General features: G+C 52.8%; 2 protein-coding genes across 7 annotated transcripts in view; both read left to right on the forward strand.

Annotated features, from left to right (window-relative positions):
• The first annotated feature begins 276 nt into the window (after positions 1 to 276).
• DES (desmin) lies at positions 277 to 6,849 on the forward strand. 6 transcript variants are annotated; one of them, XM_040986419.1, is made up of 9 exons: positions 277 to 945; positions 1,789 to 1,849; positions 1,983 to 2,078; positions 2,225 to 2,386; positions 2,565 to 2,690; positions 3,012 to 3,232; positions 4,416 to 4,459; positions 5,812 to 5,894; positions 6,094 to 6,849. In XM_040986419.1, the coding sequence occupies exons 1-9, from the start codon at positions 371 to 373 to the stop codon at positions 6,133 to 6,135; spliced, it is 1,410 nt and encodes a 469-aa protein (XP_040842353.1). In that variant the 5' UTR covers positions 277 to 370; the 3' UTR covers positions 6,136 to 6,849. The 6 variants fall into 6 exon arrangements, with proteins under 6 accessions (XP_040842353.1, XP_040842355.1, XP_040842357.1 ...); XM_040986421.1 differs by having other exon boundaries at positions 339 to 945; positions 3,033 to 3,232; XM_040986423.1 differs by having other exon boundaries at positions 339 to 945; positions 3,081 to 3,232.
• Positions 6,850 to 23,527: 16,678 nt separating this feature from the next.
• Positions 23,528 to 25,874, forward strand: part of SPEG (striated muscle enriched protein kinase) — a 52,459-nt gene continuing 50,112 nt past the window's right edge. Inside the window, exon 1 of the mRNA XM_040986426.1 lies at positions 23,528 to 23,900. Coding sequence (XP_040842360.1) covers positions 23,528 to 23,900 — 373 coding nt within the window. The remainder of the gene's footprint in view (positions 23,901 to 25,874) is intronic.

The following is a 25,874-nucleotide window of genomic DNA, read 5'->3' on the forward strand; positions in this document are numbered from 1 at the left end:
CCGAGGGGGCTCCCACCACAGTGCTGACTGGCTCTGCGCTGGCAGTTGGCAGGCCGGCCTGTGTTTGGCCTTTCCGAGGCCGTCAGCCCCCGTCGCAGGCCCCCTGTCCGCCCACCCACCCGCCCCGCAGGCCCGCCCCGCCCCCGCGGCCCGGCCGTCCTTTCCTGGCAGGACAGCAGGATCCTGCAGCTGTCGGAGGAGGGGCGGCGGGGGCTGATGTCAGGAGCCCTACAAATAGTACCGCCGGCCGGGGGCCCCCGGCAGTCTCCTTCGCCGTCTCCATCACTCCAGCCGGCCGCCCGCGCGCCCGCCGCCTCCTCCGTGCGCCCACCCAGCCTCGCCCGTGTCGCCCGTCGCCGTCGCCGCCACCATGAGCCAGGCCTACTCGTCCAGCCAGCGCGTGTCCTCCTACCGCCGCACCTTCGGCGGGGCTCCGGGCTTCTCGCTGGGCTCCCCGCTCAGCTCGCCCGTGTTCCCGCGCGCGGGCTTCGGTTCCAAGGGCTCTTCGAGCTCGGTGACGTCGCGTGTGTACCAAGTGTCGCGCACGTCGGGCGGGGCTGGGGGCCTGGGGTCGCTGCGGGCCAGCCGGCTGGGAACCACGAGGGCGCCCTCGTACGGCGCGGGCGAGCTTCTGGACTTCTCGCTGGCCGACGCCGTGAACCAGGAGTTCCTGGCCACCCGTACCAACGAGAAGGTAGAACTACAGGAGCTCAATGACCGCTTCGCCAACTACATCGAGAAGGTGCGCTTCCTGGAGCAGCAGAACGCGGCGCTCGCTGCCGAGGTGAACCGGCTCAAGGGCAGGGAGCCCACGCGCGTCGCCGAGCTGTACGAGGAGGAGATGCGTGAGTTGCGGCGCCAGGTGGAGGTGCTCACCAATCAGCGGGCACGCGTCGACGTGGAGCGTGACAACCTCCTCGACGACCTGCAGCGGCTCAAGGCCAAGTGAGGCGTGCGGGCCGGATCCCCTCCTTACCAGTTCTCCTTCTATTAACACCCCCTCCTCCTCCAGGCCCAGGGCCCCTTTAGGCCCGGAGAGGCTCGTTCACTGGGCTCTCCGGCCACAGGGAGATCCACGAAGGTCTCTCCCTTGTGTCCCCAGCCTACACGGCAGTTTGGGGGCCCTGCATTGGGGATGGAAATGGGAAACCCCCTTGCTAAGATGCTGGGGTGATGGTAAGGTAGATCAGAGAAGCAGGTACTCGCAGGAAAGGTTGCAGCAGGCCAGGAGGGACAGGGCCGGCAGGCTAAGCCACAGCTGGCTGGTGAGGCCCCAGGAAGGGGGTACACAAGGGGATTATGGCCCCTGGACAGAGCTCAGGCTGCTATTTCACAAGGCAGATCTGGCAGTTGGAGGAAAGGGGACAGTGTTACAAAAGGCTGTGACCTCAGGAAGCTGGAGAGCCCCGCGGCAGCCTGAGAGGGCAGGGAGGCCCTGCTTCGGACGGCCCAAGAGACTAAGGCCACCCTTCTGCCACCAAAAGTCACAAACATGAACCAAGCAACCCTGGGGCCAGGCTGGGGCTGAGGTCTGGGAGCACGGAGTGGACTAAATAGACACGGTTCCTGACCCTGTGGAGGTCACAGGCTCGTGGGGACAGAGATTTGGGAGAGGGTGGCTTCAGAGTAGTGATTGGGCCACTTCCTGTCCCCTCCCTGCCTGGGCGGGGCCTCTGCCACTCCCTCTCTGGGCCTCCTGACTCCACACAGGAAGCCAGGCCTCCTCCCCTGCTGCTCACTTTATCCCTTCCGCCCACAAGGCTCTGTCCATCTCTCTGTCCCAACCAGGCTGCAGGAGGAGATCCAGCTGAAAGAAGAGGCTGAGAACAACCTGGCTGCCTTCCGAGCGGTGAGCCTTCCTTCATAGCTGTCTCAGCTGCCTTCCTTCCCCCTGGTTTCCCATGCCCCTGCATGGCCCCTGGGCCCCCAGTCCTTCGCCTGGGTGGTCAGTGACGCTGTACTTCTTGCTTGACCTCTGCCAGGATGTAGACGCAGCCACACTAGCTCGCATTGACCTGGAGCGCAGAATCGAATCCCTCAACGAGGAGATCGCGTTCCTTAAGAAAGTACACGAGGAGGTACGCCTGGGTCCCTGAGCCTCAGGGTGGTGAAAAGCGGCTGGAAACTAGGGGGAGGTGTGGGACCCGGGGATGGGCGTGGGAGGGTCCTGTGAGGGGCAGGGACTGGGTCTGGGTGGGAACTGAAGCCCAGCCACGCCTCGCAGGAGATCCGCGAGTTGCAGGCCCAGCTTCAGGAACAGCAGGTACAGGTGGAGATGGACATGTCCAAGCCGGACCTCACAGCTGCCCTCAGAGACATCCGGGCTCAGTACGAGAGCATCGCGGCTAAGAACATTTCTGAAGCCGAGGAGTGGTACAAGTCCAAGGTGAGTGATCTTAGCCCAGGGACTGTGGCCCCTCTATCTTCCTCAGCCCTGATCTGCAGATACTGCCTTTGGGGCTTGGGGGTAAGGGGGAGCCTGACGCCTCCCTGCTCCTCTGCCTGCCTGTACTTTGCTCTTCCCTTTGCCCAGGGTATATCCCCCCTTCTCTCTCTGCTCTTAGGTGTCTGACCTGACCCAGGCTGCCAACAAGAACAACGACGCCCTGCGCCAGGCCAAGCAGGAGATGATGGAGTACCGGCACCAGATCCAGTCCTACACCTGCGAGATCGATGCCCTTAAGGGCACTGTGAGTCCCCACCCCAGCCCCTTCCTGTCTGCTGCCCACACCCTCACCCTGTGACCTTGGGTCCATCAGTCTCTGTGCCTCCAGTAGGGGGTCTCACTAAGGGTGTGGGGAGGCTGACTCTAGGGGCTGTCTATATCTGTCCATAGAAGGCTTCCTTTTTGTTCAGTTTTCCCTGGCTAAGAGGTCTTAGGCAGCCCTTTGGACCACCTTCCCCACCTGAGGCTGTGTGTTTCTCTCTCTTTCCCCGTCCCCCACCCCCCAGTGGCCCCCTGTCAGCACACTGGTCCTTATTTCTGGGCTCCTCCACCCTCTTCTTTGCAGAACGACTCCCTGATGCGGCAGATGCGGGAGATGGAGGACCGCTTTGCCAGCGAGGCCAGCGGCTACCAGGACAACATCGCTCGCCTGGAGGAGGAGATCCGGCACCTCAAGGATGAGATGGCCCGCCACCTGCGCGAGTACCAGGACCTGCTCAATGTCAAGATGGCCCTGGATGTGGAGATCGCAACCTACAGGAAGCTGCTGGAGGGCGAGGAGAGCCGGTGAGGGGCAAGGCAGAACTGGGACGGGGAGAGGGGGGATGTTGAGCAGCCCCTTTCTGCTCTGGCAGGGGTGGGGCAGCAGGCTCAAGACCAACTCAACAACACCTGGAAAGCAGACGCCACCTCTGTTCTCTTTGCAAACAATGAACCAAGGCCACCTAGCTTAAAAAACAAACAAAAACCATGACTTAATGAACAGCTTTTATAACATGAGAAAATTAAGTATTCCCCTATTCACTTTTAGAATGAAATATGCAACAAGCAGCCATAAAAGAAAGCTGCCAGTTAGGGGAGGCATGGGAGCAGAGTGGGCAATGATGAGGAAGGAAAAGGAGGGACAGAGACGGGGAGTGATGGGGAGCCCCACCTGTGGAAGGGCTGAGAGCAGGTGAAAAGAAACCTGCACACACACACACCTAAAGAGAGAAACTCAGAAAGGCCAAGCTACCCACCTGCAAACACAGAAAACCACCTGCGACTGGAGTGGACAAGAGAGCACCTGCTGGGGCCATGATGGTGTGCTGTTTCCTGGTTTGTTACCTGGAAGTAGACATTGATCAAAGACCCCAAACTGCACTCTGAAGATGTGTGCATTGCACCAAATGTAAATTTAACCTCGATTTAAAACAGGTCAATCACTGCCCCTGCCAACAGTATCTATGGCATGTAAATGTGAATATCTGAGGAAGAGCAGCAGACGTGTTTAGACGTGGACTTAGGCATGCACAGCTCAAGTTGTACAGAAGGACACATGCCAGCTTTATAAAGGCGCTGCAGTCACATTGCATTTCATCCACACTACACGGTCACACTGGCCTGGCTAGAAGATGGGCACGCAGACCATGGGTGGCACTGCGGCTGCCAGTGTTCCTGACCTCTGGCAGTGTCAGGAACACAGGGGACATCCTGGTGAAAGGGAGAGTTGGTGGGGTTGGGCATCTTAGTACCACCCGACGGGGTCAGGGATCCTTCCAGAAGAGACAATGCCTGGGACAGTTAGAGTTGCCCTTGAACTGCATTGCCTGGGCAGTTGAGGGCAGCGGGAGTTTTGGGGTGAGCAGATCAGGACAGCTCAGGATGGTGTTTGAGGAGGACCAGACAAGCCTTGATGACGGGGGTGGGGAGTCACAGAGAGAAATGAGAGGGTCCCTAACCTTCTGGGGCTTGCACTATCCCCTTTCAGGATCAACCTTCCCATTCAGACCTATTCTGCTCTCAACTTCCGAGGTGAGTGTGTTCTGGGGGTAGGGATGGTGGGGGAAGGCAGGGATCCCCTTGAGCAGGGGGTGGAACAGGGGAGCCTGAGGTCTGCAGGCTGCTGAGAGTGTGAGGGCCTGTTCAGGTAGAAGCAGGTGAGTCTAGTTCTGAAGGCCAGAATTTCAGATTTGCGTTTCATATTTCCCATACCTCTGTGCTGTCTGGACGAACCAGACACTCAGGAAATAGCCTCTGGCCTGCACCCCCAATACTGAAAGCACCAGGGATGTCGTGGGGGGCCTGGCAGCAGGGGCATCTTCTCTCTGAGCTGGATGGCAACCCCCACCCCTGTTCACAAGCCGTTCAGCCAAGCACCCCAGCCCAGCGGCTGCTTTTCCAGCACCTCCAGTAGCAAAGCCAAGCAATGGAAAGGAGCTCTTAGGGCATTGTGCCATTAATAATATGCAGATCAAGTGGCTTTCCAACCCAGGATTGCAGCAAAACACGCTCTAATGATGCATTAGGAAGGCGAGTCCGAGTTCTTGGCAGCCTCACCTTTCCTAGATCAAACCTTTTACATCGTTGATGTGCGTTTCCATCAGGAGAAAATACACGCTGTGCTGCGCCAAGCCACGGCGTTCATCACAGACTAGCTGCTTGCTAAGGAGATTCAGGAATGCCATGCTCATAACGCCAGGGACCTCGACTTGACCCTCCCTCTAAAACCGAAGAGCTCTTTTCCATTAGTTGTTTAGAAGGACACCCCGTGTGAACCTTGCGTTGAAAACTGCTTAATGTGTTTGCAGATCAATAGTCCTGTGGCCATAATAGGGTTCACAGTGAGGGAATTGAGGCATGGCAGGGCAGGTGAATTAGGGCCTGACGCCGGCTCCGTCTCACCCCCATGAAGATATCGGGTGGTTCATCCAAGTCTCAAAGAGGGCCAGGTTCTATGAGATCCTTCAGCACATGTGTGGCACTCAACTTTGGATTCTCATGATCTGGGAGGAGGGGAGTCCCAGAAACACATGCACACAGTGCTCTCCCAGGGTCCAGGGTTGGAAATCAAGTATGGGGGTGTAATAGTGAATGCTGGGAAGCCTGGCTGTGCTGCACAGACCATTTAAGGGGCAGATATGCAGGCTCCCTGAGTCCATTTCAGACCCAAGGCTTCGCCCCACAACAAGCCTGCAGAGCCACTTGCTAGGCACTGGGCTCAGGGATAGCTGCAGAAGGCTTGAAGAAGTTAACAAGCCTGCCTCAAGGGGGCGTGCACGTGCCAAAGCTCAGGCCGGAGGTGCTCACTGTGGAGTCCCAGCTCCCATTGCAGTCCTGGCCTGCCTAGGCTGGGTCACACTGAACATGCCACATATCTGTCACAGAAACCAGCCCGGAGCAAAGAGGCTCTGAGATCCATACCAAGAAGACTGTGATGATCAAGACCATTGAGACCCGGGATGGAGAGGTGAGCCCTCTGATGTCCTTCCCTGGCATGGGGCTGTGGGTGTGTCTGCAGTTGCCTCTCCCTAGGCGGGCTGGTTCGGGTCTTTGGCTGAGCACGAGGCAGGAAGACGCCTGCTGTCTCCAGGGTTAGGGGGTGTCACAGGGCTGAGGCCCCCTTCTCAGGTGAGCACCCATTGGATTGGGTTTCTCTTACTCCCCAGGTTGTTAGCGAGGCCACACAGCAGCAGCACGAGGTGCTGTAAAGCCAGAGAGCCCCGGAGACCGTCCTCGCCCCTGTCCTCACTGCCTCCCGAAGCCTGCCTCCTTCTATCCAGGACACCGCACCCAAGCCACCTGCCCCCCCATCACAGCCCCTGACCCTGCCTCACCAACCCTCCCTCATGATTCCCCAACAGGGAACATGGCATGGCCCTGTCCAGCTACAGGGGGCATCCCAGACACCTGCCTCGAGTCCTGGCTGTTACAAGTGGGTGAACGTGACCTGGGGCCGTGACCCTGCCCCTCCCGCCTCCTAGAGCGCAGGCTCCAGTCTCTGGCTTTGGAGAGAAGCCCCAGAGTGCAAGTGTTGAGACCCAGCAGGGTCAGGGTGGAGCCCCGGGGCTCTCATCATCCTTGAGCCTGGGCTGGAAAGCACAAGGACAGCCTCATGAACACCGTGGGCAGGTGGCAAGGAGACTGCCCCCCTGTTGGAGACAAGAGGGACTGTCAAACACAGTCCCCTTCCCTTCCTCTCCCCAGCTCAGGGAGGACATAGAAAGCAGGGGCTGCAAGAGGGAACCCCCGCAGGTGCCGCATGTGGGAGCAGGAGAATCCGAAGGAGAGAGGGTGGGTGAGATGCTGCAGAGGAGAGAGGCAGAGAGTGGTCTCAGGCTGGCGTCCGGGGTGCCCACCTCCCCCCATGCCCGCCCCTCTCGCTGCAGGGCGACGGACAGAAACAATAAAGACATAAGCACAAACTGCACCTGTTTGGACTGCTGGCTCTCTGAGGGATGGGGATGGGGATGGGGACCCCTGGGCCCTGTCACCCTACCATGACCCCGAGATGCACTGTGTCCTGCTCCTATCCAGCCACATGGGCAAGGAGGGATGGCCAAGGGAAGCCACAAATGCTTCCCGCTAGACCCTGATTCCCCAGACAGTCCCTTTTGGCCCCCTCTTCACCTCTGGGGTCCATGCAGAGATACTTGGCACTTCCCACAGATGCCTCGGAAGAAGACCCATCTCTATCCCTCCCCCAAAGAAGCCTTGGGTTCCTTCCATGAACCCTGCTAGACATGTCTTCTGCACAGGAGCCCAGTCCATCAAAATGCCAGAGTTCAGAAAAAAAGCCTAAGATCGCTCTTGTATTTGACTCCAAACACTCAACCAGCCCCACCATCGCTGACTCCAACACAATTACAGAGTGTCATTACCTGAGGGGAAGCTGGGGATGAGGGGAGTGGCAGGGAGGTGAGGGAGGACATGGGAAAGGGACTGGGGTGTCATAGAACCCAACAGGATAATGCATGGGGAGGCTCTGGTGAGTATGGCAGATTTGGATACGAACAGCAAGTGCACAAATATTAACAAAATAAGGCAAAGCGCTTAGGAAATGATCCCAAGTACGCACAGTATTCTAGCGAGAGTTTGGTGGGTATTTTTCCAATCTGGGGATGCCTTGATTAATTCAACACAGGGCCGGGGTGGGGGGAAGCTGGGAGCCCCAAGTAGAAGAGGGGTGTTGAAGAAGGGTGGAAGTGAAAGCTGCTTTTCTTTTTATTTTATTTTATTTTATTTTATTTTATTTTATTTTATTTTTTCCCATTTTGTATGACAGTTTTGATAATCGTTACCTAGTTAAAAAGGTTTAAGGGCTACAGGAAAGTGGAGAAGACTATTATTTCTACATTGTTTCCTTCATGTATCTGGGGTAAAGGGGAATATTAAGGGAGAAGCCCCACCCAGTCTCCCACTCACCCCAGGTCCCTAATGTGGGGCATGCTCCGAGGGTCCTGCTCAAGTGTTTTTGATAGTTCAACAGTCATGAATTGCTGCCAATCTCGCCACTCCAAGCACGATGAGGTAGTTGAAGAATCCACTGATTGACATAGTCCATCATAGAGTCTCCGTTTGCCCAGTTTTTCACTGCCAACATATGGCTGAGGTGGTTGATTGACTTGTTCTGTCCTCTCTCTTTTCATGGTTAGGGTTCTGAGTCTGGCAGTTTGATTGGGGAGATCTCAAAAGAAACTGTCTGAAGTGCTCCCAGTCCAGATTCTTGTATGTACTAACAAGTACAGGGCCCAGCACAGTCCATTGCCCCGATCAGCTGGTGGTTGCAATTGCTGGGTCGGTTCTGTTTCCACCCTGTCTTCCACTGGAACCAAAGGATGTTGCAGTCCAGCCTGATTTTGCCCAGCACACACTCGGCCCTCACATAAACCAGTGGGAGCTGCAGCCAGTTGGAGTGACCCCACCAGGCCCCCTACCCTGGTTCCCATGCTTGCCAGTATGTGCAGCAGACTAGTCCAGTCTGTCCCACATCCCAGCCCCTGTCCGAGCTTTTGTGCCCTCCAGTGTGAATGGTAACCCAAGAGGGAAGAGCCCACTATTTCCCTTCTAGGCCACTCCCACTCCCAGATTATGCACTCTCCAGGTGGTTCTGCAGTTTAACTTGACAGAATTAGCCCCCAGTGCCAGCTTCTGCCAGCTGGTGCTGCAGCTAAGCCCAAACAACCCTCACCCACTCTAATTTTTGTTTATACCAGTAGGAACAATCAGCCCAGCCTGGCTTTTCCCTGGTCTGGTCCACATGAGGCCCACAGGTGTTATAGCCCTGCTTAGTCTGGTCTGTACCCTCCCAGCTCATGCTCTCCAGTGGAGTAGCTGTCCAGCAGGGGAGCACCCCATATTCCCCCTACCGGCTCTGCCCCCTCCCTTCCAGGTTCTCACGTGTGCTGTTGGGCACTGCAGTCACATCCGGTGCAGGTAACCTCACCTTGGCATTCCATAATGTGCACTGGTTTTTGTCGCAACCGAATCTGGCTCGACCCACATTCTGTTCTTGTGCTCTGATTCGCCAGTGGGTGATGTGAACTGGTTCAGCCTGGTCTGCCCCTGATCCATGCCAAATGTATGCCAGTGGGAAACTTTCCATGGCCTGTTCTGGGCTGTTTCCCATCATGCTTCTTGCACTTACCCTCAGGGTCTGTGTCCTGCCAGAGGAGTTGCCCAGGCTCCTCCATCAGAACCCCTCCCAATGCCAAAATTCGTGCATACCAGGGGTCCATGAGCCAGACTTACTCAGTCCACCTCCTGTCCTAGCAGGAACAGTGGCTTTTCCTGACTGGCCTTCAACCCAATCTGGTTCTTACTGTTGAATGTTTCAGCCCAGCCACGGCTTGTCCATACCCACATATAGCTCACTCATGGTTCAGTAAGGGTTGAGACCTAGCCTAGTCTATCCTACATTTATCCTCAAGAACACAAAATGATGTTGGAGTCTGGCCCGGCTTGGTGTGTCCAGTCCCAGTCCACACTTGTGCCAAAAGAGACTACAACCATATCCTGATCAGAACGCAGCCCCCATTCCAGCCCCATTCTCCTTGGTGGGAACCTCAACCCAGCTAGGGTGTCCCCTTAGCTCTCCAACTGGGCCTGTTCCCAGCCATAGATCACGTGCATGCCAGTGGTTGCTCTGACTCAGCTTGGCACAGCCCCTCACCTGTCCCAGCCCCTGCTTTAGACACTGTGGCTTAGCGTCCCTGGCTCACACAGACCAGTACGTGCAAGAGCCTAGCTCGGCATGACCTGTGCTCCATCCTGACTTCTAATTTTGCCTGTGGGCTAAGGTTTGCTCAGTCCTGCCCGGTACACCCTGTTCCATTGCCAAATCACACATTAGCCAGCCGTTGGAGCTACTTTGCCCAGTTTGTCCGACCCCCAGGTCTAGACCAAGTATTTACCAGTGGAAGCTATGACTCTCCAGGTGAGTTTCCTAAGTTCCTCCACTTGACTCACTCCCAGACCCAGTTCTCATACATGCCAATGGGTTTCAGGTCAGTGCCCAGCATAGTCTGGCCTTCCATTTGGCCTTGTATGAGCAGATGAATGTTGCAGCCTGGCCCACCCCACACCCTATTCAGGATGCACATTCGGGTGCTGCCTCGACCAGTTCAGACTGTTGTCGGTCCCTTTATCTGTGAGTGATGGCAGGCTCCTTGGTCACACCTAGCTTAGTCCATCACCACCCCAACTCTTGAGCTACCAGTGGAGCTAGTATTTCCACAGGGTTTGGCCCACACATCCCCCACAGAATCTACCCCCATAAAGCTGTTTTACTTTGAATGCTTCTGAAAAATAGATTTCAGGTGGGTCCAAGACTTGGGAGATCTGAGGGGTCTGTGTACGCCCCAGTCTTCATGCTGATCACAAGAACAGTAAGACAGTGGGCCCAGTGCGATAGTCTAGTGACTAATGTTTCGCCTTGCATCCATCAGGATCCCATATGGGCGCCAGTTCATGTCCCAACTGCTCCTCTTCCCATCCATCTCCTTGCTTGTAGCCTGGGAAAGCAGTAGAGGATGGCCCAGAGCCTTGGGACCCTGTACTCGCGTTGGAGACCCAGATGAAGCTCCTGGCTTCAGGTCTGCTCAGCTCTGGTCATTGTAGCTATTGGGGAGTGGGCCAGCAGATGAAAGATTTTTATCTCTCCTCTCTGTAAATCTGCCTTTCCAATAAAAATAATTTAAAAATCATTCAAAATACAGTGGAAGGCAAAATCTAATGAGATTTTAGTCTTAAGGCCCTTAACTGGCTTTTCCAGAAACTTCCAGAAGTCTTTCAGGCTGTTCTTTCTCCATCTCCTTAGTGTAGCCCTGGCTCACAGGTCTCCCCTTCTCCTGAGAAAGCTGCTGTTCCACGGTGCTCTTTTAATATTTGTTTGTTTTTATTTGAAAGGCAGTTATTGAGAAAAAGAGAGAGCTTCCATCCACTGATTCCCTTGCCATATGGTCACAATGGCTGGAGTAAGGCCAATCCAAAGCTGGGAGCCAGGAGCTTCTTCTTGGGTCTCCCCAGGGGTCTCAAAGACTTAGGCCATCCTCCATATTAACATGGAGCTATATGGAAAGTGGAGCAGCTAGGAATTGAACCAATGCCCATATAGGATCCCAGTGTTTGCCATTGAGCCATTGCACTGGGCTCCCCATGGTACTGTTCTTGACACTTGCTGTAGGTGGGTCACACATACCCTTCCTCTGTCCCTGCCCCCGCCATGGCCTATGGTCATTTCCTTTCCCCCGGTGTGCTAACAGACCTCTCAACTACATCAGTGAACCTGCAGTGTAGAGAAGCCCCCGCGACCCTCACAGCAGTGAAACCAGGAGTAGCTTCTAGAATCTTCCCGACAAAGAGTGTCTTCTCCCTAAGCCTGCTGTGGACCTGAAAAGTAGAGTTACAGAACAGGGGAGGCAGAGAGACAGAGACAGAGAGAGATCCATTTGCTGGTTCACTCTCCAAACGGCCGAAACAGCCAGAGCTAGGCTGAAGCTGGGAGCCAGAGGCTTCTTCTGGATTTCCCATGTGGCTAAAGGGGCCCAAGCACTTGGGTCACCTTCCACTGCTTTCCCAGGCACATTAGTAGGGAGTTGGATCAGAAGCGAAGCAGCTACTCTCTGTATATCTGCCTTTCCAATAAAAATAAATAAATCTTAACAAAAATAATAATAAAAAATAAAGAAGTGAAGCAGCTGGGACTCAAACCAGTGCCCAAATGATATGCTGGTGCCACAGGCAGCAGCCTAACCCTAGTCCACAGCACTGGGCCCAATGGGCTCCTTCTTGTCTGATGTATCCACTGTGGCTACCCTCCCACCTGGGATCCCTGAGACCCTTCAGGTTCTTCGTGATTGCTCCCTCCCTCTCAACATGAACATGCCCAGGATATACACACATGCACCAAGATCTTGGATTTAATACCCAAAACGTCAGCTACCCAAGGGGAGATGTTTCATTCATGTATTCACTGCACACTTGGAAGCATGCTTAGTGCACAGTAGGCACTCACTTGATACTTAAATGTTCGTTCAATAAACACCTACTGAGCACGACCACTTAATTTTTTCTGTATTAACTATTCACCAGGAAAGGCTGATACCCCTTTGCTCAAATTCATTCACTTATCCAACGGACATTTACAGAGATTTTTTCCCAGGTCAGGTCCATGGTTCCTCCTTCTGATATAGAGAAAATGCACAGAGAATTGGGATGACCTAGTAGGTCACACACTGATAGATAGCAAAGGACAATCAGGCTGTCAGCTCCTTGGCCTCTGGAGTCAGGATCCCTTTCCATGACACCACAGCTTGTGATGGAATTGCAAGGTAGACTGGCAGTGTGGCGCCAGCCTGCAGGGCGCTATGGGCCCGCCAGCCCAGTACCCTAGGGGGAGACGGACATGGTGCAGAAGCCTGACAGCTCCTAGCTGCCACAGCTAGCGCCCGCTCCTCCACTAGAGGGCTCCAGCAACGCGCGCCCTCCCCATCGCAGAGCCCTGAACGGAAATCAATGGGTGACAAAGGCAGGCAAGAGGCAAGCTGAGCTCCAGGCTCCGTGCCAGGCCCTTCTAAATAGTTCATGTTCACTTTAATATTTAATGTCATAATTTAATGCCATCACAACAACCAAAGTCAGATGGAGTAATTATTCCTCTCAGAATCGAGAGAAGGCTTGTTGTTCTACTCAGAAGTGCTGGGGCCTGGGCCGTGCCAGGCCATCTGCCAGCCCCTGCCCCACAAAGCTGTCAGATCTGTTTGCCTCCACTCTCTCCCTCATTCTTCCCATCGTGCTGGGCTTCTGGCTCTTCTCCAAGCACACTAGGAGCTCATTTCCACCTCTACCAGGCTGCCTTCAACATTGGCATAACCCCTTTGAGAGGCTGAGACCACCGCCAATGCGCCGATGCGGACCACCAAGGCCGCCTCCAATCTTGCAGTGAGAAAGTCCAGTCCTGGGGGCCGGCGCTGTGGTGTGGCTGGCAAAGCTGCCACATCCCTTATGGACACCTGCTTGAGTCCCAGCTGCTCTGCTCCCCATCCAGCTCCCTGCTAATATGCCTGGGAAAATAGCAGAGGATGGCTCAAATGCTTGGGCCCCTATACCCACATGGGAGATCCAGAGGAAGGTCCAGACTCCAGGCTTCATATCGGTCCAACTCTGGCTGTTGTGTCCGTTCAGGAAGTGAAGCAGCACATGGAAGATCTCTCTTTTTCTGTGACTCTGTCTTTCAAATTGTCAAATAAACAACTCAATCTTTGTTTTTTTCTTCTTTTTCTTCTTTTTAGTCCATTCCCCACCACACTCACACCGCCCCCTGTGAAGCTTTCCTGCAGTATCCATCTCCCCTAATAAACTTTGTCTTTCCTTTAGGTTCATGTAAAAATCACACAGAGGCAGGAATCCTTGTCTCTTTTCTTCACTGTCATAGCCTGGTTCTCCAAAGCAGGGCAAGACCCATAGAAGAAACTTAAACTTGTTTTTGAGTGAATGAATACATGGAACTGAGTTGGGCTACCCTCATTTGATTAAAAAAAAAAAAAAAAAGATTTACTTTAGTTGAAAGCTACAATAAGAAAGTGAAAGAAGTTTTGCATTTTTGATTCATTCCCCAGATGACTACAAAGGTGTTACTGGTCCAAACCAGGAATGTGGAGCTCCACCCATGGCTTGCATCTAGGTGGCAGGGGCCCTGGGGACCATCTTTCACTGCTTTTTCCCAGCTGCATTAGCAGTTAGCTGATGCAGCCCACTTCTTTCTCCTATGCTTGTGGGCAGGTACTGCAACCTAGCCCAGCCAGGCATGCCCCTAGTCCCAGCTTTCACATGTCTGCAGGCAGCAGGTGATCCTATTCAGCTCAATTCAGGTCTTCCAAATGAGTGATGCCTTAGCCTGACCTAGGCATGTGTTCTGGTTTCCCCGCTCTAAGCCATCCCGTCTCAGCTCCCTTGCCTAGCTGCAAGTGCAGCGGTTCGTGGAAACCTCCAGAAGTCACTCCTCACCTGTCAAACATTTCCTTAGCAAACCCCACAGACTCCCTTCCCTGAGCAATCTGCAGCTCCCTGCCCTCAACAGTTGTGCAGTCATTCTGGGGACCCCAGCAGTGTGTCCTGGCTCAGCCTCCCACATTCCCCACCTACCTTAGAAAAAAAAAAAGGATACAACAGAATAAGCAACTTTGCTGGCACACTGGTATAGTTAACACAAATTTGACACTAACCAGGCCCAGAATACCCACCAGGTATTAGCTAGTTTTCTCCCTATAGTGTAGCATTTGCCTAGGTACAAGGCAACTTAGGCAGTTGCCTATAGCTGGGGTAAATTGCTTCTTTTGGGCTGATGCTGTGGTATAGCCAAATAAGCCTATGCCTGTGGTGCCTATAGCCCATATGGGCACCAGTTCAGGTCCCTGAAGTTCCACTTCCAGTCCAGCCCCTGCTAATGACCTGGAAAAGTGGCAGAGGCTGGCTCAGATGCCAGACCATGAAACGAAACTTTAAAAGCCAAATCCATTTTAGTAAATAAATAACTAGGGCCCAGCGTGATGGCTTAATGGCTAAATCCTCACTTTGCAAACACCACGATCCCAAATGGAGGGCCGATTCATGTCCAAGCTGCTCCACTTCCCTTTCAGCTCCCTGTTTATCATCTGGGAAAACAGCAGAGACTGGCCCAAAGCCTTGCTTCTCTGCACCCATGTGGGAGATCTGGAAAAAGCTCCTGGTTCCTGGCTTCAGATCAACTCATCTCTGATTGTTGTGGCCATTTGGGGAGTGAGCCAGTGGATCTTTCTCTTTGTCTCTGTAAATCTTATCTGCCTTTCCACTAAAAATAAATTAAAATCTTTTATTTTTTACACATTTTCTTTTTCTTCCTGTATATGGGGGAAAGGGGGATACAAGAGGAGAAGCTATACCCAGTCTCCCAATCTCTGCATTACCTGGGGGATGGGGATACCATCCCAAGTTCCCCATTATGGAGCATTTTCTGAGAGTTCTGCTCATGTGTTTTCAATAGTTCTGAGATGCTACCAATAGCGCTGCTCCAAGAATGAGGAAATGCTTCCAAGGTGATTGGCTGTCCTAGTCCACATCTGAGTTTCATTGGCCCAGAGATTTGCCATCAAGCTTCACTGGAGGAGTTGATCAATTTGTTCTACCCTCCATCTTCAGCAAACCAATGGGTGCTGCGGCCCAGCCCAGCCCTGCCTAATACACACTTGACCCCCACGTACCATGGGGGAACTGCAGCCCAGTCAGAGAGACCTCCAATAACCCTCACTGAACTGATTCCCCAGCTCTGGTTCCTGTTCCTGTCAGCATGTGTAGTGGACTGGTCCAGTCTGCCCCATATCCCACTGAAATCTTACACACATCATTGGGCTTTGAAAGCTAACTCAACCCAATTGACTCCACCCTCCAGCACACAGTCATGTCAGCCGATGCCAGTGCCTGTCCATACAGGCCCGTCCCCAGTCCTGGTTCTCATGCTCACCAGTGAGAGTTGCAGCCCATCAGTGAGGAGCCCACAACTTCCCCATTGGACCCACTTCCCACCCCAGATCTTGCACTCTCCAGGTGGTTCTTCAGCCTAGCTTGGCAGGACTTATCCCCAGTAAAGCCCCACCTACCTACCCTTATTCTGCTTCATGTCTATACCAGTGGATACAATCCCCAGTTTGGCTCTCTCTCTAACCTAGTTCACATGCAGGCCATGTGATATAGCCCTGCCCGTCCTGGTCTGCTCCCAGTTCCAGCTCTCATGTTCACCAGCATGAGTTGTAGCCTAGCAGTGGAGTCCCACTACTGGCCTAGTAGGCTCACCCCCTTTCCTGGCATTGTGTATGCTGGTGGTATGCTGTGGCTCAGTCTGGTATGACCCATCTTACCTTGACATTTGCTGGCAGGGGCTGTAGCCTATCTGGGCTCAGTCTGCCCTGGTTGCAGCTCACCTTGGCTGGAGCTACAACGCAACCCAGCACAGTTGGCCCCTAGTCCTGGCTTTAACATGAACTGGTTGGTAATGTGGCCAGACCCAACCTGTCCTGCAGCCAATTCTGATTCTCAGATCTGCCCGTGGGTGCTATGAACTGGTACAGCCTGGTTTGCATCCATACCTGAGCCACATGTATACTGGCAGGTACTGTAACCTGGTCTGCTCTGGGCTGTTCCTTCCTTGGTTCTTGTGCTCACCTGCAGGAACTGTACCCTGACAAAGGAGTTCCCCAAGCTTCTCTATGGGGTCTCCTTTCAGTGGTAGATCTTGCACACACCAGTGGGTCCCTGGTCTGGACTGACTTGGTCTATTTCCTGTCCTGGCATGAACAGTAGCCTTGTCCAACTGGCCCATACCTAATCCAGTTCTTACTGTTGAGGGTTACAGCCCAGCCACATCAAGTCCACTCCGTGATATAGCTCTCATGTGGCCCAATGGGAGCCAAAACCTGGTCCAGCCCGTTCTATACTCAGTCTGGCTCTCATGAGCACCAGTGGGTGCTGGAGTCTAGCCCAGTCTTAAGTTTTTAAAAGTGCAGATGAGCATTCAGTGATTAACCAGTTCTGTGTCCTGAGTATGGTGGTGATCACAGGCACTGACCCAAATGGTAAAATTGCACAGGACTAAAAGTACATACATATGTACCACCCACTGCACCACAGACCCTGTCATGCCCATGCTGAGGAACCCTGCAGCCATTTCCAGCCCAGACTCCCACCCCTATTCGGGCTCTTGTGCTCACCAGTGGGAGCCACAACCTAGCTGGGGTGTGCCCTTAGTTCCCCACTCAGGCCTGTTCCCAGCCTCAGATCTTGCACATGCCAGCGGTTGCTCTGAGCCCATCCCGTCTTGATCTTTGCCCTCAGATGCTGTAGCCTGGCTGACCTGATCCACCCCACATCCCAGCTCTCCCTGGTGAATGCTACAGCCTGGCCCTACCCAGTCTGCTCCCATCCCTGACTCATGTAAACCAGCAGGAGTTATAGCCTAGCAGAGCATACCCCACATTCCAGTTGGCTCTTGCACTTGTCAGTGAGCTAAGGTTGGCCTGGCCCTGTTTGGTCCACCCCCTTCCAAAACCACCCCACATGTGTGTGGACAGGTGGAGCTATTCTGCCTGTCTAACCAACACCTAGATCTGAATCACACGCTCACAAGTGGTAGCAACTGCCCATCAGGGTAGTTGCCCCTGTTCCCCCCCACCCCACCCCAGATCCACTCCCAGACTCAGATCTCACATGTGCCAGTGGGTAATTGGCCCTTACCCTCTCCATCCTGCATAAGCATGAGTGGTGGATGTTGTGGTCCAGCCTGCCCCACACTGTATTCTTTTTTTCTTTTTCTTTCTTTTTTTTTTTAAATCATTCTATGATACCATTCCATAGGCCCTGGGATTTCCCTTATTCCCTCCCCACTCACTGAGTTCCCCTATATCACTACTACAGTATGGTTCTTCATTCAGAGTCATATGTCCATCATTGCAGGCATGGACAATGGCAGAGAGTCCAATATCCTAATGTCAAGATATAGTAAACAGAATCGTTGGGAGTCTATCTTTGTCTGGAAGTAGAGATGCATACTGCATCATATCCTCACATCTGGATATGATAGTCTCCATTACACAGTTATTATACATTCCCTTAAATGAAAAGCCACACTACAAAATCAATAACAGGAAGAAAAATAGAAATTTACAATGCCATGAAGTTAAATAACATGCTGCTAGATATGATAGTCTCCATTACAGTTACTATACTATACATCTCCTTAAATGAAAAGCCATGAAACAAAATAAGCAACAGGAAGAAAAAAAAAATTAGCAACAGTTTCAAGTTAAATAACATGCTACTGAATGACTAATGTGTCACTGAAGAAATGAAAATCAAGAACCTTCTTGAAGAAAATGATGCTTCTGTAGGATCTATGAGTCACTGAAGAATTTGATCAGAAGAAAGTGTTTTGAAGAGATAAAACTAACAACAACAAAAAAATCAAAATCCATGAGCTACAGTTTCCGCTGATCTTTGTTGGTGATATGTGTCTCCTGTAGGCAACAAATAGATGGGTTTTGTTTTTTAATCCAGTCTACTAACCTAAGACATTTTATTGATGAGTTAAAGCCATTTGCATTCAGGGTTAATGCAAATAGGTGATAATTTAACTGTCATTTTAGCAATGGGTTGTTCACTGATTTAGTCTTCTGTTGTTATTTTACTGGGATGTTCTTCACATTTGCCTTTGGTTTTGGTGAGCACTATTCCTTTCCTCTGTCAAGAGAACACCTTTAAGTATCATTTGTAAGGTAGGTTTGGAAGAGCATATTCTTTTAACTTTTCTTGGCTGTGGAAGAATTGCATTTCATTTTCAAACACAAAGAAAAGTTTTGCTGGGTACGTTATCCTGGGCCGACAATCTTTTTCTTTCAGAATCTGGAATATATTGCTCCATTCTCTTCTTGCTGTAGAGTTTCCTGGGAGAGGTCTCCTGTGAGTTTAATTGGCATTCCTTTATGTGTCAGTTGATTTTTTTCACATGCACATTTAAGGATCTTTTCCTTATGTTCAATTGAAGAGAGCTTGATTATCATATGTCGTGGTGAAGACTGCTTTTGGTCAAGCTTGTTGGAAGTTCTGTGCCCCATCCTGGATGCTGTTTCCCAATTCTTTCTCTAGATTAGGGGAATTTTCCCTTTCTGTTTCATTAAATACATTTGTAAACCCAGCTTTTCTTTCTGCATCTTTTGAGACTCCCATAACTCATATTTGGCCTTAATTAGTTAATAGTGTCTTTCAATTCTTGAATTTTTTTTTTTTTTTTTGGTCGGATCCAGCTCTGCTTCCAGTTTTTTGTTTGTTTCCCCCTGGTGACAGAAAATATCTTCTAATTTTGAGATTCTTTCTTCTGCCTCCTTCATTCTGTTTTGGAGACTCTCCACTGTACTTTTAATTTACTCCACTGTATTCTTCATTTCCAGTGTGACATATTCCTTGAATTCCTTGAATGCCCGCTTTACATGCTTCTTGTTGATAACAAGTTTTGATAACAAGTGTTTTGAACTCTGTATCCCCCATTTTCTCAATGTCTTCCTCAGTTAACTCTGAAGTTGGCATAGCATTTTGCTCCTTTGCAGGGGAGTCTTCAGTAATATTCATTATGTGTCTGTCTCTTCTTTTGCTCTTGGTCATTGTACTTTTGGTTATCAGATTCTTCTCCTTGGGGCAGGTTTCTAAGCTGTGTCACCCACAGGTCTACTGTTCAATTTTACTTATTACAGTTGGTACAAGGGTCTCTTTGTTTGCAGTCACTTGTGCCAAACCCTCCAGCGAGTTCCAGGTCTGGGTTCTTATCTAAGATTTCCACCATGGTCTCCATAGCCCTAGATCTTGACTCACCAGTCTCCACCTCCTGTGATACCGTGCTGAGGCTGCATCATTGTCTGTACAACCTTTCTCCCACTTCCAGTTAGAGTAGGTCCCATGATTTGGGATTAGGGAGGCACCAGGTATCCTATATAGTTAGGTTGTTGGTGGTGCTAATCTTGCCGGAACCTGTTGGCTGTCAGGTCTGAGGGCCACGCGGACCTATTTTAACCTGTACAATGCCATATTTGGTATTATTTTCCTGTGGGACAGTGCAATGCACTGAGCTAAGTGAGTTCTTGCCAAACTCAGAGCATGTGCAGTTCACTGTTGTCCCCTGCAGTCTTAAATTCTTTGCCACACTGTAAGAAATGGCACCTGATGTGCCACTACTGGAGTTCTCTCTCTTTTTTAAGATTCATTTATTTTTATTGGAAAGTTGATTTGCAGAGTTAAGGAGAAAAACATCTTCTACCTACTGGTTTACTCCCCAAGTAGCCACAACAGCCAGAGCTGAGCTGACCCCAATCAGGAAAGCAATACAGGTGTTGCATCCATTCACATTTGGCCAGTTTTACAATCACTCTGGGGCAGTGGGATGCGGCAGGGGTGGTATATGTATGCACTTTTAGTCCTGTGCAATTTAACCATTTGGCTTGGTGCCTGTAATCACCACCATACTCAAGACATAGAACTGGTTTATTACTAAGTCCTCATTTGCACTTTCAAAAACTGGTCCTAGCACCACTCCCACTGGAAAACATAATCTGGGATGGGAACAGACCAGACCAGGCAAGGCTACAACACCTGTGGGCCTCATGTAAGCTGGACCAGGGAAAATCCAGGCTGGGCTGACTATTAATACTGGTGCAATCATAGGTCAGAGTGGGTGTGGGTTGGTTGGGCTCTGCTGCAGTGTCAGCTAGCAGATGCTGGCCTTGGGAGTTAATTCTGTCAAGTTAAATTACAGAACCATCTGGAGAGTGCATGATCCGGGAATGGGAGTGAGTCCAGGAAGGAAACAGTGGGCACCTCCCTCCTGGGATGCCACTCTGTCTAGTGAGCATGTGAACCAGGACTCAGGCAAGCACGGCTAGACAGAGAGTGGCACCTGTCGGCACGTGTGTGGGCAGGATAGTGGGGCTGGTTGGGATGAATTAGGCTTCAATGCCCATCAACAAGTATGAGAGCTGAATGGGATGTGGGACAGACTGGACCAGTCTGCTGTACATGCTGGCAAGCATGAGAACCAGGGTAGAGGGCAGGCCTGGTGAGGTTATTGGGAGTCACCCCATCTAGGTTGCAGTTCCCACTGCTTTACATGGCCAAGTATATGGTGGGCAGGATTGAGATGGACTCCAACACCCATTGGTTTGTGTAGAAGATGGGGCTGGAGGCAGAACTGCCCAGCAATTGCAACAACCAGAATGTGCATAGGCTGATAGGAATTGTATGGGACCCTGTACTGGCAAGCACACCCAAGAATCTGGTCTGGGATCATTTCAGACGAAGTTTTTTTGGGGATCCCCCCACCGAATGGCCAGAATCAGAACCCCAACCATGAAGAGAAGTGCAGGTTCCATGGTCTGACCGTGGAGTGCTTGTGTCAGAGGTGAGCCTTCTCAGTGACTCAGACAGAGAGCAATGGACAGCATATCCAGGTGCACATGGAGGATGTGGTAATACATCGGAACCTGCAGAGGACACCTGGCACCACAACAGAAGACAGAACAAATTGATCAAGTAGCCCAGCCAAGGGTTGGCAGTGAAAATCTGGGCAAGTGGAGATGCTAAGGTGGACTATGCCAGCCAGTGGATTCTTGAAGAGATTCCATCGTTCTTGGAATGGCGAGATCAGCAGCAATTTAGAACAATTGAACTATTGAAACCACTTGAGCATACCCCACATTGGAGACCCTGGAATGGTTGGGAGGGTGGGTGTGGTTTCTCCCTTTGTCTCTCCCCTTCCCCCAGATACAGGAAGAAAAAAAGAGTATGTAGAAACAACGGTTTGACCCACTTTCCTGTAGCCCTTGACCCTTTGCACCCTAAAAAACTATATAAAGATCATATATATATACAGGTCTTGGGCCTAGTGCAGTAGCCTAATGACTAAAGTCCTTGCTTTGCATGCACTGGGATCCTATCCGGGCTCTGGTTCGTATCCCAGGAGCTTTATTTCCATTTCAGCTCCCTGCTTGTGGCATGAGAAAGCAGTAAAGGACAACTGAAAGCCTTGGGACCATGTACCTGCGTGGGTGACCTGGAAAAGCTCCTATCTTCTGGCTTCAGATTGGCTCAGCTCTGGCCATTGCAGCCACTTAGGGAGTAAACCAGTGGATGGAAGCTCTCTCTCTCTCTCTCTCTCTCTGTGTCTCTCCTTCTCTCTGTAAATCTGACTTTCAAATAAAAATAAATAAATCTGGTCCTGGGGACCAGGGATAGTGTAACAACAGTGAGTTAAGCCAGCAACACAGCATTCCCTATTGCAGAAACAGTTGAAGTCTCAGCTGCTCGGCTTCTGACCCAGCTCCCTGCTGGTGTTCCTGGGAAGATAGCAGAAAGTGGCCCAAATCCTTGAACCCCTGCTATCAAAGTGGGAGACTCGAGTGAAATTCCTGGTTCCTGGCTTTGGCCTGGCCCAGCCCTCATCATTATGGCCATTCAAGAGGAATTAATCAGGATATGGAAGGTCTCTTTACCTCTGTCTCTCCCTTTCTCTTTACCACTCTGCCTCTTAAGTAAAATAAACAAATGAAATAAAACAAAATTAATCTTTCTTAAGAAATAGCTAAAACCTAGTAGGCACAAGTGCTTAATACAGCAGTGAGCCACTCCTTGGAATGCCCACATCTCATTCACAAGTCCTGGGTTTGAGTCCCAGCTCTGCTCTCCATCCCAGCTTGCTGTTAATGCACACCCGGGCAGTCAGCAAGGGATGGCTCAAGGAGCTGTGTGCTTGTCATTCACGTGAGAGATGCAGAGTTCCAGCCTTCTGGTTTTGGCCCATTCCAGCCTTTACTGGTGTGGGTGTCTGAACTGAGCTAGTAGATAGGAGATTTCTTTCCATATTTTAGGTAGTGATAGAGAGATACAGATAGAGATATAGTGACAGTGATATATAGATACAGATATCCAATGTCAATGCTTCTCAAAGTGCCACCTTGGACACGTCAGTGTCACCTGGGTCACTTATTAAATAAGCAAATTCCTGGCTCCTCCCCAGTCATGTCCATCAAGCATCTCTGGGGGTGGGGCCTGCAAATCTGTACTTGAAGAGGCAGGCCCTGTGCTTTGAGAAGCACCCCTCTGGCCCACCTCCCACCGCTGGTCCACCCCTCTCACAGGTGATGAAGGGAAATAGAGTCCCTCTCCATTACCGCTTAAAGCACCCCCTGCCCTCAGGATACAGATTTCAGCACCAGCGCTTCCTCCCTCAGCCCCACTTCTCTTTCCTTCCTCATCCACCCACCTGCCTTCATTCCCTATACACCCCCTCTGGCTCCCAGCACTTTCTCCAGTTGCGTCAGGTTCTCGTTTTGTCCTGCTGGTAATGTCCTCCCCTTTCTTTTCTTGCCTAATGCTACCGTTGGAGGTTGAGAGAGCAAGTGGGGGTGGACCAGCTGGAAGCTAGAATCCACCTGCCAGGCTCCTGGTATTACTACTCACCCGCTGTCATGGAGGTGCCCGGCCAGTCCCGGGCCTCTCTTGCCGGTTCTCTGTTCATCTCCACATGGACCTGCTCACACCTCACTCCTCTTCCTCTACCCCAGTCCACGGAGGCTGGGGACCCGGGCCCAAGGGGAGGGGGCAAAGGAGGCACTTGGGATTGAGCCAGGGTAACCCGACTCCCTCCTACGCAAGGCGACTGGGGGCGGAGCGGGCTGGGGGTACAGGCACACCATCGGGGAGGGGGGCCTGGAAACAGGCCCCAGGGACTTCTGTAGCCGGACTGGTGATGGGGGCGAAAGAAGGAGCCGAGTGAAGGCCAAGTCCCCTCCTCGGCTGCCCCCTCCCTGCACAGCTCCCTCGCAACCTGAGCCGGGGGGCCTAAAAATAGCCCCCGAGGCGCAACGGGCAGCCGCCCCGGTGACCTTCTGGTCTCACAGGCCGAAGGCGGGCGGGCAGCAGGAAGGCCAGCCGCCGGCCCCCCACCACCGTCTCCCTGGGCACCAGCCCCTGCGTGCCCGTGGCCGCCCCCTTCTAGCGTCCCCATCCCCCACCACCACCACCAGCAGCAGAGCCATGCAGAGAGCCCGGGGCGCGCGAAGCGAGGACGCGGGCACGAGGGCACCCCCCAGTCCCGGGGTGCCCCCGAAGAGGGCCAAGGTGGGGGCTGGCGGAGGGGCCGGGGCGCCGGTCTTCCTGCGGCCCCTTCGGAACGCGGCCGTGTGTGCGGGAAGCGACGTGCGGCTGCGGGTGGTGGTGAGCGGGACGCCCCAGCCCAGCCTTAGCTGGTTCCGGGACGGGCAGCTCCTGCCGGTGCCGGCCCCCGAGCCCAGCTGCCTGTGGCTGCGGAGCTGCGGGGCGCAAGACGCTGGCGTGTACAGCTGCAGGGCCCAGAACGAGCGCGGCCAGGCCTCCTGCGAGGCTGTGCTCACCGTACTGGAGGTAGCAGGTAATTCCGGGATGGGGAGGGGCCACCATTGGCCAGGGTGGTCAAAGGTTGCCAGGACCAGGCTGGGAAGCACCCTTTTCCTTTTCCCTCTTTCCTGCCCTGGTGGGCCAGCATCTCAGGCCTCCAATTGAACATCAGAAAAGTGCAGGGAACTGGGTACTGTGAGGAAAGAGGCTCCCTAGGGCCAGAACAGAGGTCAAGGGTCAGCAGGTGAACAGCCAAACCTGAGACCCTCCTGAGTCTCTTGGGGAACTGTTGTCCCTTTCCTGCCCAGGTGGGAGGGAAGTCAATGGAGTTTGCCAGCGATCCCATAATCAGCCTGGGCCCCCTGTGTGGTGCAAATCTGAAGTAGGTGGAAGCTACCTTGGTCCAAGCTGCACAGTTGACAGGATGGCTGGAGCCCTGGCAGGCCATTGTAGCAGCACAGTGGGTGTGGGCTAAGCACTGGCAGGATAGGAGAGGCCAGTGGGTGAACATACAGGAAGAGGGCCCAGAGTGACAGGAGCTGAAGTGAGGACTAGGGCCCTGTGGACATGACATAGGTATGTACATGAGAATTCACATACATGTGTGATTGTGTGTACATATGCTTGTGTACACACGTGTGTATGTGTGCCTGTGCATGCATGTATATGTCTGTACGTGTGTGTATGCAGGCAAACTGTGGGGGCTCTGGATTCTCAGTGTATGTGTGTGTGCAAACACAAGCAGGATACTGAGCAGTGTGCACCTGAGGATGCAGGTGTGGTCAGAAGGTGTGGAAAGGGGGACGCTCCAAGCCAGAGCTCGGGCCCTGCCCCGAGCCTGGAGTCTGGAGGGGGATGGAGTGAAGCAGAAGGAAGGTTCTAGAACCCAGGCTCTATACTCATGGTCCTGTAGGACTGCGGGGTGGTGGTCCAGCCAGGCCAGGCAAGGCCAGGTTCTCCTGGGGTCAGTTCTGGAGCTTCCTTTTTGGTTTTCCTAGCCCTTGACTTGGTCAAATTGTTCTCATCTTGGTCAAGGTGTGCCTGTTCGGCAGACATGCCTCGGAATGAGTACGCTGTGGCTGGCATGCTGGCAGGGAGGTGGGGTTGGGGGAGGAGTAGTTCCGGGCATCTGCCAAAGGCACCTGTTCTCCGGGGAGGCATGGTGGGTAAAGGTGGACCTTTAGGACCTAGGGAGCAGGACATGAGCATGCTGGTCCTCAACAGCAAAAAGGCTGGCAACAGAGCAGGGCTGGCCCCTCTGCCCAGCCCTACCCTGTCCACCCTGCTCCACTGTCCAGCCACTGGCTCTCTACTGGCTGTGGAGCCATAGGAAACCCATTGGAGGTTAAGATTGGTTTCTGCTGGTTCCCCCAGCACCTGGCCAGGGGCAGGGGGAACGCCAAGATGGGAAAGGAACAGACTCCTTGTTTATCTTACACCACCAAGATATAAGACTCAGCATGAGCAAGCACCAGGGGCGAGATGTTAGGGAAGAAAAGGAAAGCCCTATGAAGGAGTGTGGTGGACATACCTGTTCACAGTCGGGAAGGAGCACAGTGGGTCAGAGGGAGGGGAAGAGGGGACCCTGTGACCAGAAGGGAGGTGGGTGGTGCTGGTTTGGACATGCAGCCAGTCATGGTCATCTGAGAACAGACCCTGGTCTTCCTGATTTGGGCTCCAGGGGGGCTTGTTACTACTCAAGAGTTTCTAGAGAAGAGAGAGAGAGAGCAAGGCACTGCCCAGTGTTTGGGGAAGGGCTGTTGCAGGGTGAGTCTGAGCCTGGCATCTCTAAAGCTGGGAGCTACCAGGCCTGGCCCGGGCCCTCATGCCTGTAGGAAGAGTGCACTCCATTGGGGCTGTCTCCTCCACCCTTCTGTAGTCTGGGTCTGTTCTGGTAGGTAAAGCTGAGCGTACCCAGGACAAGAGCAACAGGAGCCAGTGTCTAGCCTGGGCTGCCCTGGGCTGGCATGCTTGGGGGGTGTAGGATTAGGTTGTGGTGGAAGGGCCT

The sequence above is a fragment of the Ochotona curzoniae genome, unplaced genomic scaffold, assembly GCF_017591425.1.
Source record: "Ochotona curzoniae isolate NIBS_2020 unplaced genomic scaffold, NIBS_Ocur_1.0 contig_4514, whole genome shotgun sequence".
Lineage (NCBI taxonomy): Eukaryota > Metazoa > Chordata > Mammalia > Lagomorpha > Ochotonidae > Ochotona > Ochotona curzoniae.

Coding starts and splice junctions, on each gene's coding strand:
- DES (XM_040986419.1), top strand. CDS start 371: ATGAGCCAGGCCTACTCGTCCAGCCAGCGCGTGTCCTCCTACCGCCGC. Junction 946..1,788: donor CTGCAGCGGCTCAAGGCCAA/GTGAGGCGTGCG, acceptor TGTCCCAACCAG/GCTGCAGGAGGAGATCCAGC. Junction 2,691..3,011: donor TCGATGCCCTTAAGGGCACT/GTGAGTCCCCAC, acceptor TCTTCTTTGCAG/AACGACTCCCTGATGCGGCA.